At 51.7% G+C, this 17,279-nt stretch overlaps 1 protein-coding gene and 1 non-coding gene across 3 annotated transcripts in view; both read left to right on the top strand.

Annotated features, from left to right (window-relative positions):
* The window catches only part of JAKMIP1 (janus kinase and microtubule interacting protein 1), a 112,234-nt gene that overhangs the window by 53,459 nt on the left and 41,496 nt on the right, over window positions 1-17,279 (top strand). The window contains exons 3-8 of one of the 2 annotated variants that reach the window (XM_031685996.2): window positions 3,270-3,764; window positions 10,046-10,255; window positions 10,970-11,089; window positions 13,156-13,302; window positions 14,256-14,396; window positions 16,296-16,355. In XM_031685996.2, coding sequence (XP_031541856.2) covers window positions 3,270-3,764; window positions 10,046-10,255; window positions 10,970-11,089; window positions 13,156-13,302; window positions 14,256-14,396; window positions 16,296-16,355 — 1,173 coding nt within the window. The remainder of the gene's footprint in view (window positions 1-3,269; window positions 3,765-10,045; window positions 10,256-10,969; window positions 11,090-13,155; window positions 13,303-14,255; window positions 14,397-16,295; window positions 16,356-17,279) is intronic. The other variant, XM_072946485.1, reaches the window with a different exon arrangement.
* On the top strand, window positions 14,643-14,832 carry LOC116276816 (U2 spliceosomal RNA). The gene has a single exon (XR_004186308.2). It is a non-coding gene; the product is annotated as a U2 spliceosomal RNA (small nuclear RNA).

The raw sequence follows: 17,279 nt of genomic DNA, 5'->3' as shown, positions 1-17,279 counted from the left end.
GGCTGCTGAGATCTCTTTCAGTTGGCTCCTGGGTCACTTTGACATGTTCCATCATTGTGGCATTTATTATTAATTTATTCTTGCGCACATCCTTGCTTTCTGGCACCGTAAGATGCTCCAGGCTCATCTTGTATATCGCCTGCCCCAGTCCTAGAGCCAATCATTGCTGTAAGGAATTCTTTCCTTTTATTGGAGAATGGTATTTAGAAGCCAATACCTGGGCACTGGGTGTGCTCAACACTGCTGGAATGGCTCTGCTTCTAGGCTGAGCTGACAGAGCGAGGATGTGTATATAAGCTGTGTATGTACAAATATCTAAAATATTTCTAAATGTCACATCTGTGTCTATATTCAGTTAAACATGTATTCTTACTAATGTCCCCAGTGCTAATCCAGTACCTGCTGGATCCTTTGGCCTCCTCCCCTTGCTGATCTGTGTCCTCCCTCCAGTGAGAGCCTGACCCCACCATCCACTATCCACATAGTTAGTTATTCAACACTCCACTTATACAGTGGCTTCAGAATAGTTAACCTGCACCCCGTGGATTGGAAGGGCAGTGGAGGGAAACCATCTAGTGTGTGCTTTCTGAGGCCTGTGCTGGCTGCCAAGGGTGGAGGTGAGCATGGTGATTATCAGTGAGGAGGTGACTGCCGTAGTCTGGCAGAGGGCTGCTGCTGCCAGCTTGGACCAGGCTGGTCACAGAGAGCAGAGACAAGTGGTTAAGGCCTGGAAACAAAGACCTAGCACTGATGGATCGGATGAGGAGCCGTGGAAAGAGCCCAGGGCAGGCTGATTTCACTATACCTGTTGGGGCACTTGGTGATGCTGGCTCTGATGAGTTCCCCACGCCAGTCCCCTCCCAGTTAGGTGCGTTCCCTTTCTCTGTCATTTTGCTCTTGCTGCAAGTGCTAAGGCACGGCTGGCAGGGCCCCTCTCTCTTGGTGGACCTCTGGACTTGGGGAGCAGCTTGGAGGCATCTGGCGAGTTAAATGCCACATGACCTTTGTAGACCTGCTCAGCTCAATGGAGTAAGGAGGGGGTTGGGGTTCTGTGCACACCAGGAGCTGCCCCAGCCTCGCTGTGATGCACTTGGATCACAGTGCCCAGGCTCAGTCCTCGGCTTTTCTGGGCAGAGCTGGTGGGACTCAGCAGGGCCTTCTCCCTGGGCCCATCCACTGTTAGCATCCCTGGCCTACACACCGGGTTGCCTGGCCTATCTCAGCTGGCCCCCCTGCTCCTTCCAGGGACAGGCCCAGCCTCTCCCAGGCTGCCCTGAACACACCTTGGCCCCACTGTCCACAACCCTCCCTCCTTTACTACCTGTGACCAAACCTCCCTTTATCCACTCACCGACTTTCAGCTTCCCTCCCCCAATAATCTTTAAGGGGCAGCTGTTGATAGCCCTGCTTCACGGGAAAGGATCAGGGAGCTCTGGGAGGCTGTATTGTCAGGGTTGTTCAGAGAGAATCAGAACCAGTAGGAGAGAGATGGGGGGCGGGGCGTGGTTTCCAACACGTTGGTCACATGGTGATGGAGGTTGTTGAATCTGAAATCTGCAGGGCCCGCAGGCTGGAAATTCTAGTGAAAGCTGATCTCTCAGTCCAGAGGCAGAATTCCTTCCTCCTTGCGGGGACCTCAGTCTCTTCTCTTAAGGCTTTCACCTGACTGGGTGAGGCCCACCCACGTTTATGGAGGGTGACCTACTTTACTCAAGATCTAGTTTCAGTGTTAATAACATCCTTAAAAATACCTTCACAGCAATATCCAGATTGTTGTTTGGCCGAACGACCTGGCACCAGGGCCCTGACCAGTCGACATGGAACATTAACCACCTCGAGGTTAAGTAATTTGCCAAGGGAAATGCACTCGTCAGCACTGATTCAGAATCCGACAAGATCCCATCCTTCTGACTTCAAATCACTGTCAGCATTAACCCAGAAAGTCAGGACAGTGTTGCCTTCTCAGAAGAGGATGCCAGGAGCTTTTAGTTCTTCCCCGGGGAAATCATGTTAAATATTTGAAGTTCTGGCTTCCTGGCACTCCGTCCCTCAGGAAAGGAGTCCAGTTCCAGCATGCGGGTGAGATGGGCCGACCCATCACCCAAGGACTGACCACCAGCCCTTGTTTTATTTCTGTGAGTGTTTGATGTCAGGAGACGTTGATCTTACGTCTTTGGCCAGTTTTCTTTGCTTCTTTCCCCGCTGTTGTAAGTAAGGATTTGTCAGCCCAGGTGACACTGTAAAACTCCTCACCTAGAATTAATTTCACCAGGTTGGTGTGCTGTAGATGGTGTGGTCTGTTGCCACTTTCCACAGAAGCAGCTTGTTCGTGAGAAACAGATTTATTTCAGTTCTTCGGAGATTGGTGTCATTTAGAAAATGAATGGACTGCAAGGGGCGCCTGTGGAAAGTGTGTAATTGTGTGATATTTTTAATGAAAAGATCGAATAAAGCATTTTGGAGTGTTTGAGGAAACACTCCCTTGGCATATTTTACAAATAATGTTTTAAGTTGTTTGCTGATTAGATGAATCCATTCAAGTGGGGTTGGCAGCCTGCATCTGCAGGACACCAGCTCTGGGGCCAGGCGCCTGGGGGGGAGCCAGGCTCTGCCCCTTGGCAGCCCCTCACCCCAGGCAGGTCACCAGAGCATCTCTGAGTGTCAGAGGCATTGCAGCAAAACAGTACCTCCCTCCCTGGGGCCAAGAGGTTCAGGTGAAGGATGAACTGGAGCCCCCAACCCGGGCAGGGTAGCCACTCAACAACGATGCACCTCCACTCCTGGTCCTCTCTGCCTCCACCTGCTCCATCTCCTCTAACTCCGGAGTCCAAGGCATGGGCACTGGAAACGATGATGGTGGTGACCACTATGGTGATGGTGATGATGATGATGGTGATAATGGTGATTTAGTTTAGAACTTGTTTTGCTTTGGTGAGAGAGCTGACTTCTACAGGGCATATTTTGCAACTGATAAATCGTCCTTCCTCATAAATCTCCAAGTAGGAAGGGATGTCGAAGCCTGACTCTCCTCTTTAACACCTTCAGATGTTTTTCCACTGCTGAGAGATCTCAACAGAATAGTAGGAAAGAGGCTGGGTGGGGCTGATGGAGGTGGCCCGAGGGGGAATTGGAGTGTGGGGACCCGGGGAGGGTCTCAGGGGCCTGTCACACAGGAAGGGGCATGAGAGGCGGCAGCGGACATGGCCGGCTCCCCCAGCCCTGACCCTGACCTTGAGCCTGACGGACTCCCTCCCCCGCTCTGGCTGCAGGTGGGTAAGCTGCGCGAGCGGCTGCAGGAGGCCAAGCTGGAGCGGGAGCAGGAGCAGCGGCGGCACACGGCCTACATCTCGGAGCTCAAGGCCAAGCTGCACGAGGAGAAGACCAAGGAGCTGCAGGCGCTGCGCGAGGTGCTCATCCGCCAGCACGAGCAGGAGGCGGCGCGCACGGCCAAGATCAAGGAGGGCGAGCTGCAGCGGCTGCAGGCCACGCTGAACGTGCTGCGCGACGGCGCGGCCGACAAGGTCAAGACGGCGCTGCTGGCCGAGGCGCGCGAAGAGGCGCGCAGGACCTTCGACGGCGAGCGCCTGCGGCTGCAGCAGGAGATCCTGGAGCTCAAGGCGGCGCGCAAGCAGGCGGAGGAGGCGCTCAGCAACTGCATGCAGGCGGACAAGACCAAGGCCGCCGACCTGCGCGCCGCCTACCAGGCGCACCAGGACGAGGTGCACCGCATCAAGCGCGAGTGCGAGCGCGACATCCGCAGGCTGGTACGTGCGCGGCACCCCTGCCCGGTCCCGGCAGGGACCCTGTCCTTCCGCACACGCGCATCGCACCCAGCCCCCCGCACACATGCGCCCAATCCCTCCCGCACGCCTGCATCCTGGCTCTCTGCTACGCATGCGCCAGTCCTCTCCACCAGCACGTGCTCGGTCCTCCTGGCTTGGAGTAGTAAAAGCCGAGTTTCGGGCACCCACTGTGCTCCGGTCATGGTTCTAGGCCCTGGGGTTCCAACCAAGTCCCTGCTGTCCTGGGTGAGGAATGGAGTCTTTGACAGGTCTCTCCTGCCTGTGGGAGACACCGAAAGAGATTTAACCACTGGAGGCAGAAGCACCAGGTGCCCTTTTGAAGTCCCTGTCCAGCTGTACAGCTCCAGACTGGTCGCCAGGCAGTGACAGGGCATCAGTTCCCGTCTTAACAATGCAATACCAAGAATGGCAGAAGAGATATGCTGATTTCATATTTCTAATTTATAGAAGAGCTAAGCACATCCCAATGCTGACTTCTCAGAAGCAGTCCCCCGCCCCTTTTTGGCTTGTGTGTGTAGAGACCCTGCTATCACATGAAAGGAAGAGAAGGCTTTGGAGAAGGTCTCTCCTGGGTGTGAATAGAGGTTCCCTCACTTGTTAGCTGTGTGACCCCAATCAAGTTGCTTACTGTCTCTGAGCCTCAGGTGCCTCATCTACAAAATGGGGGTAATCACGTATCTCCAGCGTCACGAGGATTAAGTTAACTAAAGCATCTAAGATCAGCTCATAGTGTCTGTAATGGCAGACCTGGAGAACATGTTCCTGTATTACAGGAAATATACATTTAAGGTAAATAAAATGAGGGAAAAACAAATATTTGTACAAGAGATTGACTGAGCTTAATTTAAAATGTACCAAGGATTTGGTGTCTGTTTCCATTTCAGTGCCAAACAGCAGTAGTCCCCGGCCAGGTGTTCTCAGTGCGTGTGGCCCACGTAGGGGAACAGAGTGAAAAGAATAAGCGTCCGTTTGTCCCGTTATCCTCCCGTTTGATAAACGGCCCTGCTCAGACAGGCCTCTTGGCAGCATGCTCAGAAGGTAGCCTGCATTTCATTTCTTTGTCAGCTGGATTGGATTAGAAATGCAAGAAGGCTTCCAGGCTTCCGCTCACACATTTAACATGCCTCTTGAAGAAACAGCCAAGAGGAAGAAGCAGTTATGGTCGATGTGGGGTGGTTGGACTCATTCCTTAGACCAGTTACAATTAGGTCTGGGAGGACTACCCCCACCCCCATACACAGGGGCTTAAAATCTGGAAGTTATTTCTCTTCCATGTGCAAAGTCTGGAAAGGGCTCCACAGAGTAGAGCAGGCCACACACGCCTCTCAGCTTTCCCTTCAGAGGGGACTCTGGGATGTGGTCCTCGTGGCCCCTCATTCCATGGGGTGCCAGCCATCACACCTTCATCCCAAGTTGGCAGTAGGAGGGCAGATGAAGGAGGGTGTGGTCTTCATTTTAAAAAATGCTTTTCTTTTTGGAGGTTCTGAACCCTTCTACTTCCACCTCATTGGCCGGAAGTTACTCGCTCGGCCTCACCCAGCTGCAAGGGGCGCTGGGAACTGCAGTGCTCCTCCTGAGTGCACAGCGGCCCCTGATACTTCCCGGTGTGGTGCTCTGCTGGGTTCCTAGGGCTGCCGCGACAGATCGCCACAAACTCCGTGGCTTAAAACAACAGGAATTTGTTCTCTCACTGTTCTGGAGTCTGGAAGCCTGAAATCAAGGTGTCAGCAGGGCTGTGCCCCTCTGGAGCCTCCAGGGAAGGCTCCTTTCTTGCCTCTTCCAGCTTCAAGTGGTTGCCGGGAGTCCTTGGCATCCCTCGGCTTAGCACTGCATCACTCCTGCCTCTGCCTCCATGTGGCCTGTTCCTCCTCACGTTTCTATGTCTTGTCCCCTTCCTATAAGGACACCAGTTGGTGCATCTAGGGCCCACCCCAATGTGGAATGACCTCATCTTAACTTCCATCTTAGTTACATCTTTGAAGACCCTATTTCTAATAGGATCACATTCTGCTTTTCCGAGTAGATGTGAAATTTGGGGGGAACACCATTCACCCAACTACAGGTATCAGGGAGAACAGGGAAACTGGATCGTGGGGTCGCAGCTTGTTTTCATTCTTTGATTCCCCAAACTTCGCAGTGAAGCGGAGCTCACAAAATTACTCATGAATTGGTGGGTTTGCTGGGAGCTGGCTAAGCTGAGGTTTTCACTGAGACGAGTGTCCTGATCGATGTGACTGCTGAGAAGGGATTAGATTCTGTGCCTGTGAGGGAGAGCATGGCAAGGGCTTTGGGGAGGCTGACCTGAGTCTGAATCACGGTTCTGCTGCTGACTAGGCCGTGGGCATATTCACCTCTCTGGGCCTCAGGCTTACCTATAAAATGGGGTAAATAATGTCTACATGGAGGGTCTTTTGAAGACTAAGAGAGAATGTGTCTCTTAGTACGTACGTAGTCCTGAGCTCACACTAGCACGTAAGAAGTGATCGCCATCATCCCCAACTGTGTATCACCTGTTAGAATTTTATGGGCACAAGTGGTAGAAATTCTGCCTTCAACCGGCTTGAATCGTGAGTCTATCGGCTCTCATAACTGAAGTAGCGGGACTACCTTCAGACACAGCTCCGGTGGCACAAATGACATCTCCAGGCCCCAGGTTTCTCAGGCTCTTCTCTGCCCCTGCTGTGTCATTCTTGGGCTCTGGGCTCTCAGCACGCTGATGGGATGCCACCGCTGTGCTGGGCCCAATATCCTCGCAGGAAACAGCCCAGAGAAAGTGAGAGAAGCTCTTTCTTAGCTCCTAAGGAGAAATAGGAGGGTCCTAGCAACACCCACTTCAGGCTGTTGGCTCTGATTGGGTATCCATCCCTGAAACAATGACTATTAGGGGGTGGAGCCATTGGGTGGTATGAGCCAATTAGGGCCTGCCCTGGGAATTTAAAGTGGTTTCAGCCCCACCCCTCTCCTGAACCACATGGTGAGACTGGGAGTGTGGGAGAAGGGGAGACATATGCAAGGAGGCAACCCAGGAATGTCCAGTACACTCAGGTGATGGGGTTTGGGGAAGCTCCGGAGGCTCGGTGTCAGAGGTTCAGGTTTCATCAGGGTCCTGAGGTCCTGAGGGCAGGGGGCAGATGGCTAAGAGCCCAGCCTGGGAGTCAGATCAAAGCTGACAAATGGTGAGAGTGCTTGCCGTGAGCTCCAAGAGCTGACAGGTATCCTCACCCCTGGAACCTCAGGACTCTGGCCAAGGAAGTGTAGCAACCTAGAGAATGTTGGCTCCAAGACCTATTCTGCTTTGTGCTTCCGCTCCTGGGCGCCGTCTCCACTAGCGAGACTGCTTTCCAGGAACGTTTCCCATGTGATGAGGTGGAAGCCCTCTGCTCATTTAGTGGGATAACTGGGGACTTGGTGCTCCTCTAGGCTGAGAATTTGGATCTCCAGAGGTGTCTTGCTTGTGACGCTGCTGCTTTTTGTGGGAGGAGCTAGAGCACTGCGGTGGCAGGGGCTGTGCTTCGGGGCTCCAGTGCAAAGCCAGGAGTGTGCAGCCGGGATGCTGAGGGGACAGACTGGAACCCTACCTGTTAACTTGGAGCACCCCTAACTGGTACCACTGATTCCTCTCGCTTTGCTTTTTTCTCCTAGCACTAATGCTCTGATCTCCGCCAGTGTTGACTTATTTATTACGTTTTCAGCTACTTCCCCTCTAGAATGGAAGCTCTGAGGGCAGGGACACTGATCTGTTTCTCTCACCAGTGTTTCACAGCACCTGTTGATGGTGCTCAATTCAGTCTATTTGTTGAGTTAATGAAAGCATGTATAAGTGGTTTACATTAATGAACTCCTTTCACATAGTTCTTATTACTTCTGGATTGAAATCTGCAGTGGCAACAATGTTTTCCGGATCATTAAGGATTCTTCCCTACAGTGGGAAGATGCTCCCACCCATTCAGAGCGGGTTTAGCCGAAGCAGGGAGCTGTGGTGAACCGCCACCAGGGGGAGCAGTGGACACGTTCTGCAGCTGCTGAAGGAAGCTCACCCTTGGCGGGAGCTCCAGGACACTATCATGGGGAGGAGGTTGGGGGTGTAGAGAGAAGTGGAGCATCCTTTTTGATTCCGAAGAAAGGCAACTCAAAGAGCTTGTCAGAATGGTGGGACTTTGTTGAAAACCTCAGTCTGGAGTTTGGGGGTACCCTTTTCCTCCTTCCATAATCTCAATTATATTTTATCAGTTTTTCATGGTCTGCTGTTTAAATAAGATAGCCTTCTGTTAGCCAGCAGCTAAAGTTGATTAATGGTGCCAACTAACATTGATTGTGTGTATCAGTTTCCTGGGGCTGCCTCGGCAAATGACCATACACTCAGTGGCTTAAAACAACAGAAATTTATTCTCTCATAGTTCCGGACACTGGAGGTTCAAAATCAAGATGTTGGTAGGGCCATGCCCCACTGAATACTCAGGGAGGATCCTTCCTTCTCTTCCAGCTTCTGGGGGCTCCAAGCTTTCCTGGGCTTGTGGACACATCCCTCCCATCTCTGCTTCCTCCTTCTGTGGCCTCTCCTGTGTTCCTCCTCTTCTTCTGACTGTGTTAAAACATTGAGGATAGGTTAACTGGTTAGAGCCAACTAAGTCGAAGATGGCAGAAGACTTGACTTCCAGGAGACCTTGAGCTTCACTGCAGGCTCACTGTAATACATTAGCTGCTAAATGGCCCTCGCACAGCCACCGTGACAGTTCTGAGGCTGGCCATAAAAAGTAAAGAGTGGGCAGTTGCCCAATTCTGGGACATCTTCCTTTCCCCAAAATAGCTGAAATAATTCTCCCACTTGTTAGCATATGAAGTCACCAAGTGCATAAAAATGAACAATCCCAAATCCCAGGGCCTCTCACCTCTCGCCTCTGTGGCCTTCTAAGATGGCCCGCTCTGTGTCTGCTGAGTGTGCACCTCCCTGAATAAGTCTGCCTTCACTCTACTCTGGCTCACTCTTGAATTTGTTCCCACGGGAAGCCAAGGACCCTCACTTGGCAGGGCACATCCCAGAGGCTTGCCTGAGACCTGGGACGTGACCATCCTCTCTCCTCTCATTTTCCTGCAACTTTCTCCCCGGGTATCTGTGTCCCTTCTCCCCTTATAAGGACGCCAGTCGTTAGGCCCAACCTATTCCAGTGTAACCATCATCTTAACTAATTATATCTGCCAAGACCCAAGTTCTAAATGAGATCAGAGTCTCAGGTTGTAGGAAGGACATAGATTGGGGGGGGCAGGGCACCCCAGTACAGCACCCTTCCTCTGGCAGTTTCCCAGCTATTGGCTTTGCATCCAGAAACAACTGGAGTGGACAGCCAGCTACTAAAGCTTCCTCTTCCATAAGCTTCTTTTGTTTGGTTTCCTCTAGGGACTGTGGGGGTCTGGGCTGGGGTGCACTGGGGCTCACGCTGAGGCTCGTGAGAGGACCAGGGGCCTTGGAGGCCCCAGCAGAGATGTCAGGCAACCAGTGGGTTCTCTGTGGGTGCCTGAGAGATGTGAGGGCCAGGGGAGGAGGCTGGAGTGTCAGCTGCACACGGTGGAGTTAGCGTCGTGGGTGAGGACCCGGCGGCCTGGGGCAAGGACACAGACTGGGAAGAGGGCCCAGCCTTGGAAACTACGAATTTGAATGGCAACCCGGGTGAGGCAAGTCTGTAAAGAAGATGGAAACTGAGAAGTCCCGTGGAGGGCAAGAGGGAGTGGGCGACCGGGTCAGATGCTGGCGAGGAGGAGAGAGGATAGAAAGGTGTCCAGTGGGCTTGAGGGCCAGGAGAGTGCTGGAGACCTTAGCAAGAGCTGTTCGCTGGCAGGGTGAGGAGGTGGCCAGTTAGGAGTGAGAGACAGGAGAATGACCAACTCTAAGGAAACTGAGAGCTGCGGGGGTGGGGGGGGGTGGCTGGAGGGGCCTGGGGGGTCAGGATTTGACTTTATTTCATTAAGGTGGAAGAGACCCAAGCATAGGTCAGTTCTGATGGTAAGTATCTGGTTGACCATAGAAGTCGTTGGACCCGCAGCTCTGTGCTCCTCTGTTCAGGAGCGGTGACGGGGAGCAGGGCCTGGGCTGTGCGCTGTGGCCACTCTGTGTCCCGAGGCGCTGAGTTCAGCTGCCCCGGGTCCATGGAGCTGCTGAACCTTTCCCCGGGCCTGAGGCCAGCGACGGGGAGCTTCCCCTGGTCAACGAGCCCTGACGACTGGCTGCTGATTCTCTCCCTTTGCAGATGGATGAGATCAAGGGGAAAGACCGTGTGATTCTGGCCTTGGAGAAGGAACTTGGCGTGCAGACTGGGCAGACCCAGAAGCTGCTTCTTCAGAAAGAGGCTTTGGATGAGCAGTTGGTTCAGGTCAGAGAGGCTGAGCGGTACCACAGTAGTCCAAAGAGAGAGCTCCCGCCTGGCATCGGGGACATGGCCGAGCTCATGGGCGTCCAGGTGAGGGGCTCGTGCAGGCGCTGGGGCCTCAGAGCCGACCACCCACCCGTCCTTCCTTCTACTGGTCATTCTTCCAGTCAGCTGCCCACTCTCCGTTCTCCCTCCTTCCCTCCCTCCCATCCACCTGTCCATCCTTCCTTCCCTCCCTGACCCCTTCCTCCCCACATGTGCTTACATTCACTATGTGCCAGGCCCAGTGCTAGGCACGGGAGTACAGAGGTGAGGGTCGGGCTACTTTCGCCTCCTGTGGTCTTAGGGCTCAGCTGAAAACAAAGACATGAAGGCAGGAGTGCGGAGTATCGGAGTATCCAGGAGGAGCACAGCCAGGGGCCCAATCCGGACAGGGCGTGACCTAAAGGCCCCGCCTGTGAGGGGGAGCCAGGCCAGCAGCGGGGTGTCTGGGCCACGCTTGGTACTTAGCAGAGGAGGCCGAAGCTGCATTCACTCATTCATTTACTAGATGGTTAAGTGTCTGTCTCCAGGAAGGTCCCCAGAGACATGCAGATGTTAGGGAGCCACTGGAGGGTTTGAGACCTCATCGCCTTTGAGATGAAGCCTTTCCGCCTGTCACTTGACACGGGGGAGCCCCAGCGCGGTGTCCGGTCCCTTTAACGAGGAGCCCACCTTTGTCCTGAGAGTTTTCCAAGAAGGGTCCATGGAGCGCTTTGATTCAGTTAAGCTTCAAAGTGCACTTACATCTTGATTCTTTTTTAGGATCAACATATGGACGAGCGAGATGTGCGCCGATTTCAGCTGAAAATTGCTGAGCTGAATTCGGTGATACGGAAGCTGGAAGACAGAAATACCCTGTTGGCAGACGAGAGGAATGAACTGGTAACCAGCCCCCAGAGACAGATGGTGCCTGTGGGGTGCAGGGAGGCGGCCCCGGGGCCACAAGCCACACCTTAAACAGGGAGTTCACGCAGAGGCCTTTCCTCGCCTTTCCTTCTGATTTCTCTCTGATTAAAAACCGAACACACGCTCGTTGAGGAAGCCTGTTGTTTCTGCAGGGATTTATCCCGAGCGAGCAGTCAGGGACGTTCAGTGAGGGGTCTGAAGAGCTTGTTCATTGCAGTGATGATTAGCAGCAACCGAAACCAGACCAGAACACAGCGGAGCCCCAGTTGTTCAATACTCAGTATTGGTCACAGTATTGTGGGACATTTCTGCAGTGAGCTGCATGCAGTCGTTAAGAATCATGTTATAGGTCATATTTAATTGCCATAGACATTTGTGCACCATAAATTAAATGATAAAAACTGTTTACAGAACAAAAATACGTTGTAATCATCCTGGATACTGGAAGTTTTTTTAGGTGGTGTGATTATAGATAATCTTAATTTTTTCTCATCTTTTTACTTTCCTTTGCAAAAAAACTTCTAATTTTAAAAATAACGTGCACTTCCGGTTAAAAAAATAAATAAAACAAGAATAACAATTTATTGAATATGTTTAAATTTGCTGGATAAACAGCTAAACTAATTTTTATGTAGTGGTAGTCAGTACATAAATTTCTCGACAAATACCTCATAATGTTTCTCTTTATTCTAAATTTTATTATGAAAGTAAGTATCTATATATTTGAAAACATGGGAGATGAAGTGTTAAGAATGTCACCGCTTCACAATTTTAGCAGCATCAGAATAAATTCATTTCCTTCCAGTATTTTCAAAGACATATTTTTATATAGCCTTCATCAGACTGAACGTCTAATATTATGTCTCCACTTTTCACTTAAATTTTCATGAGCTTAAAAAAAATCCCTTATGGGAGGCAAAATAGTTTACTAAGTGGATTAGAAAAAAATATGGTTTGCTGGAAACAATTCAGACCTTGTGAAGTGTTTAAAGTGAGAACGGATAAGTTTGCCAGCACTTGGATCTTAAAATCACGAGATAACTACTGTTAGCAGTTTGAGGTGGTTCTTACGTGGTTTTAATGCTTCTGCAAACATTTCGACACCCGCTGAGGGACTTTCTTTGTCGTTTTGCGGTTACAAGCGGGCTATTTTCCCTACGTATGGTTGTCCTGCAACCTGCTTTTCCCGCGTGGGTGATCAGCGGCGGCGCTCCCCACCAGTGCCTGAAGACGCCCCTTGGTCTTTTGAACAGCTGCGTCGCGCTCTGCTGTGTGGACAAACCCTGGTTTATCTACCTGTTCCTCTGCTGCTGAATGGTTAGGCCATTTCAGGTTTCTTTGCCGTTAGAAACAAGGCCACACAGAAGACGCATTTCTGTCTTTACTCACCTGAACCTTTGTGTCTGTGGGGTGTGTTTCTAGAGGTAGAATGTTCAAGTCCAGGGACGTTTTACATTTTCACGGCTGCCATCAGTGTTGGATCTTAACTTGCACAGCCTGGTGACCAAAAGCTGGGCTCTGCCGTCAGTCCCTTGTGTTTGACTCTTGGTTCTGGCACTTTCTGCTTGACCTTGCACACATCACCTCACCTCCTAGTGGTCAGGTTCTTTGTCAATGAAGTGGAAAGGGGATGCGGATGGGCCCCCTCCTCAGGTCGTGGTGAGAGTTAGACGAGAGAGGATGCCTGAAAGGGCTTAAGTAACATCGGTTTGGACTCCTGGCGGGTGCCCAATGTGTGCAGCAGTTCTTGGGGTTGTCTAGATACTGATGAATCTTCAAGTCGTTTCTAATTTTCATCCGTTAAAATAACCCTGCAAAGAGTATCACCCTGCGTTTAGTTCTGAGGCTCAGCAGGGAGCCTGCACTTGGAAGCCAGGCATCCGCGGCTCTTTTGGGTTTGTGCACCACCCAGGAAATGTGGTCCCAACGGTGGCAGCTCCAGTCTCGGAAGAGGCCAGGCAGGATCTCCACTGGCCTCCGCGGTTGACATCAGCCACCCATCGAGTCTTAAAGCCGCCCGCCCTCTGTCTGTCTGAGCACAGCTGAAACGCTCCCGAGAGACGGAGGTCCAGCTGAAGCCCCTGGTGGAGAAGAACAAGCGAATGAACAAGAAGAATGAGGACCTGCTGCACAGCATCCAGAGGATGGAGGAGAAGATCAAAAACCTCACGAGGGAGAACGTGGAGATGGTAAGTACCTGGCCCCGGAATCCCTGCCTCTGCCTGGGGTTCTCCATCCCTGACCTTCACCCTTCTCATTCTCTGGGGCCACCTCCCACCTACCTCCCTGGGCAGCCTGGTGAGCAGTCTCGGTGTTCCCCCGTCCCTCGTGCCCTCCGTTCTTCAGAGTTCACAGCACTGTAGGCATCCATGCTTGATGGAGAGCGCCAGGTCATCGGACAATGGGTCTGCGCCCCTGCTCTGCCATCTACACCCCGGGGTCCTGAAGCTCAGCCTTCATTCTCTCCAAGCCTCAGCTTTCTCATCCGTGAAATGGGAATGAAAATATCAGTTCTGTGGGGTTATGGAAAGGAGGGAGTGATGTCATAGAAAGTTCTCCCAGAAAACCCATCTCACTGGGGAGGCTCGGGTTGTGAAAGCCATGAGGACCTTGCTCTAAGTGCTTTGCATAAGGGTCTTTTATTTGCTCCAAAAAGAATAATTGGTCTTTGTGGCCAGGATGGTGTCTTGTAGTTGATGGTTTAAGGAATGCTCTGAGGTTCACTGTCCAAGGCGGTGTCAGTCATGCCCATTTGATAGCTGAGAAGACTGAGGCTCTGGGAGACAGGACGCCCTCCTCCCTGTCTCCTGACAGGTCCAGGTGTTAGTGTGTGTCATTGCCCTGTGTGCTGCGCTCTCCTCCCCGAGCGTCCAAGCTGTCCAGGCTTGGTGCAGACCTCCACCTCTCCCCTAGAATGCCTGCCCAGCCCTTCCCGTCAGCAGTGCGTACGGTCAGCCGTACCTCGGCCCTGTCTGGTCTACAGCTATCTGCTCCTCCAGTGTGGGGACAGGTGGCCGCCATCCCTACCTCCATCCTTCCAACTCGTATCCCCAAGCCCATGCTCGTGCCCGGATGTGCATGATGGGTCCTGGACAAGCGTTGCAGGCGAGCAGCCCTGCAGTGCCCTCTCCCTTGGCTGCAGAAGGAGAAGCTGTCAGCCCAGGCATCCCTGAAGCGGCACACTTCCTTGAACGACCTCAGCCTGACGAGGGACGAGCAGGAGATCGAGTTCCTGCGGCTGCAAGTGCTGGAGCAGCAGCACGTCATTGACGACCTGTCACTGGTGCGTCTGTGCGGGTGACGGCCCTCAGGGGGCGCCACGCGACACCGGGCTGCAGGGCGATGCTGCAGAAGGGGGCGGGTCTCACGGAGCTCCTCCTGGTGATGGGCACCGCGCTGCTTTATTCTGCCGGAAAGCGGCTTCCACATCGTTTACTGCTGTGACATCACTGGTACCTGGGAGCAGTTTCCATGGCTACTCTTTTTCTCAAATCTTATCCCCAGTTTGCTGCCATTAAGAAGCAGCAGCATCGCTTCTCGGCCTTTTGGCTGAGAGCAAGTGTAGTACGGTTCTCACCAATTTAATGTCTGATATGTCCTCTATTCGAGGGCAGTATATTAAACAGATGTTTGGAGCAGAGAGTTGGAATAGGCGCTGGCTCCACCCACTCCACACATCAGCCTGGTATTGCAGTACGTCCAGGAACGGTGCACCCCCTCTAGGGGAATGATACTGGTGCATTAAAGTAGGTGTGTGTTTAAAGAAACAGAAGCAGCAGTTTTAAGAAAGAGTCTTCTGACCTGTACAGAGTGAGCATGATCTTTCCCCCAAAAGTCTAATTATTTTTAGCTTAGTTGTTACAGACTGTGAACTCGAGTACCTGAACCTTATAAGCAGACCAGATTTTGAAGGACTTGCTGAGACTGTGTGTGTGCATGTGTTTGTGTGTGTGAAGATTAAGGGAGGTGTGAATATATTTTAAGTAGGTGGAGGGTTACATCCAGAGAATTCTGCAGCTCTCTGTGGAATGAGCTTAGGCACCTGTAAGGGAGCATCTGTAGTGAGCTTTAGCTGCGTCTTAGAAGCAGAGTGTGTTCTTGCCCAAGGGGTTATGTGATGGTTCTATCCGTGGATCTTTAAAAAGTAGAAATGGCAGGGATCAAAATTCTCAAAAAGGCTTTGACCATAATTGTCGAATGCACTTTGCTTGACTAGCTCTATTTTTTTACTCCTTCCTTCCATCTTTCCACCCATCCATCTCTCCTCCCTCCCATCCTTTCATCCATTTTCCCATCCTCCCTCCTTCCCTCCATCCCTCTATCCCTTCTTCCTTCCATCCTGCCTTCATTCCATCCATCCTTCTATCCATCAATCCTTCCATTCATGTTTGCTTCATGACACTAAAGACTTTATGCAGCTTAAGATAAAAAAAACACTCAAAAATGATAAAGTTGAAAGAGGAACAATAAACAGATAAGTCTGGAAAAAATAAACATGGCAGCATCAGTCAAGATCAGGAGGGACACTGGGGTGGACCACATGGGCTGCAGCCAAGGAGCAGGTTTGTCTTTGGGTTTCCTGGCAGCCGAAGAGAACAGGAGCATTTGATTAGAAAGGAGAGAATTGGCTGGTTTTATCTGGGGCAGCATGCTGCCACGCCAGCTACTGCTCTCTAGGTGCCATTTCTACTGACAGGAGCCACCAGCTGTCTGCAAGACAAGTTCTAGCCCATATAGCAAGGGAAGAATCTGAGAATCAGAGAAAAAAGATGTGTCACCTGGCCAGGAGGAGGCCCCAAGAGGATTTGGCCCCAGTTCTGTCTGAGATCAAATCTGCAACCTTTTTCATTTTCTGCTGTGGTCAGTGACAGAGCAGATATCTGGTCAGCACTGCTTAAAGCCTTAAAGCTTCCGGCCCCAAAGGCAGATGGGCTGGAGTTTTACAGGACTGGCAGATCTTGGCTTTTTTCTCTGGGATGGTCTAAGCCCAGTTAATGGTGTGGCTCTGCAGCGATTAGTTCTGAGAAGCAGCTGTCCCTTGGATGCTCAGAACCTGGACTTAGCCCACGCCCAGTGCAGGCAGGCACAGCAGGGCTGTAAGTCACACCCTCTGAGAGCGCACTGGGTTGGTGGGTGTGATGGGAGGCGAGCTGGAAATGCGAACAGTTGTGTTTCCTTCTAGGAGAGAGAACGGCTCTTGCGCTCCAAACGACAACGTGGGAAGAGCCTGAAGCCACCCAAGGTGAGCCTGCGGTGCTGCGGCTGCGCTGCTCTGTCTCTGTGCCAGGGTCTGCAGGGCCAGTGGTCCAGCGGGAGGGGGAGGGGACACCCCCACCGTGGAGGGGCCCTGAAGGCAGAGATACTTGTATCTCCGCGTGTTTGATGGTGAAAATCCTGTTATTGCCGTCTCTCAAAGCAACATAAATAGCCAGGCCGTGGACTTGGTTCTTGTAATTTATTCATGGAAAACTTAGACAGATGATTTCTGTTTTTAGGCCACAGGCGCTGCTTGCCCAAAATTAAAACCATAAATACTTAGACCTTTAGAAGGATTTAAAGGACACTTGGTCTTGGTTTATAACATCTTTTATCCTGTTTTGAAAAATCAGGAGCTTCTGGTTCTTTTGGAATGATGCAGAGTGCATTCTTTTTGGAAATTGGGGGTTTGCCCATTTTTTTAGAGATAATTTCCAAATGTCCAGTGAGGAGAGCAGAGCTGGGCTTGGAAAACTCAGATGCCCACAGGGCCCAAGCTGGGATGTAAAAGAGCGAATTGGGGCAGGTAGAAAAAAGGACTTGGTGTGCATTTAAACCCGTAAACATTTTTCACTTCCACGAAGATGTGGGCCTGTTCTTTTTAGTGAATCAGACGGCCCTATAACCATAGAGAGATGGTTGTAGAGAAATATTTTTCTTCTGTAAAGAAAATAGCAGTGCAGATGTGATACCGAATGATCACAGACATACGGCTTTGGTGTCAAGGTCACAGTAGGGAGAGGTGGGGACTGTGGACAACTGAGCCCAGAATATCAGTTGCGACTAGAAAGTGAGCTGGGTGCTGTCGGATATTCCAGTCCTTCGAGAGAAGTGGAGAGCCCCACGTGTTAGTTTCCTGCGGCTTCTGAAACCAAGCACCACAGAATGGGTGGCCTGGAACAGCTGAAAT

Source organism: Vicugna pacos, chromosome 2, assembly GCF_048564905.1.
Source record: "Vicugna pacos chromosome 2, VicPac4, whole genome shotgun sequence".
NCBI lineage: Eukaryota > Metazoa > Chordata > Mammalia > Artiodactyla > Camelidae > Vicugna > Vicugna pacos.
The sequence above is the reverse complement of the archived record's forward strand: the minus strand, read 5'-3'. Positions and strand labels throughout refer to the sequence as shown.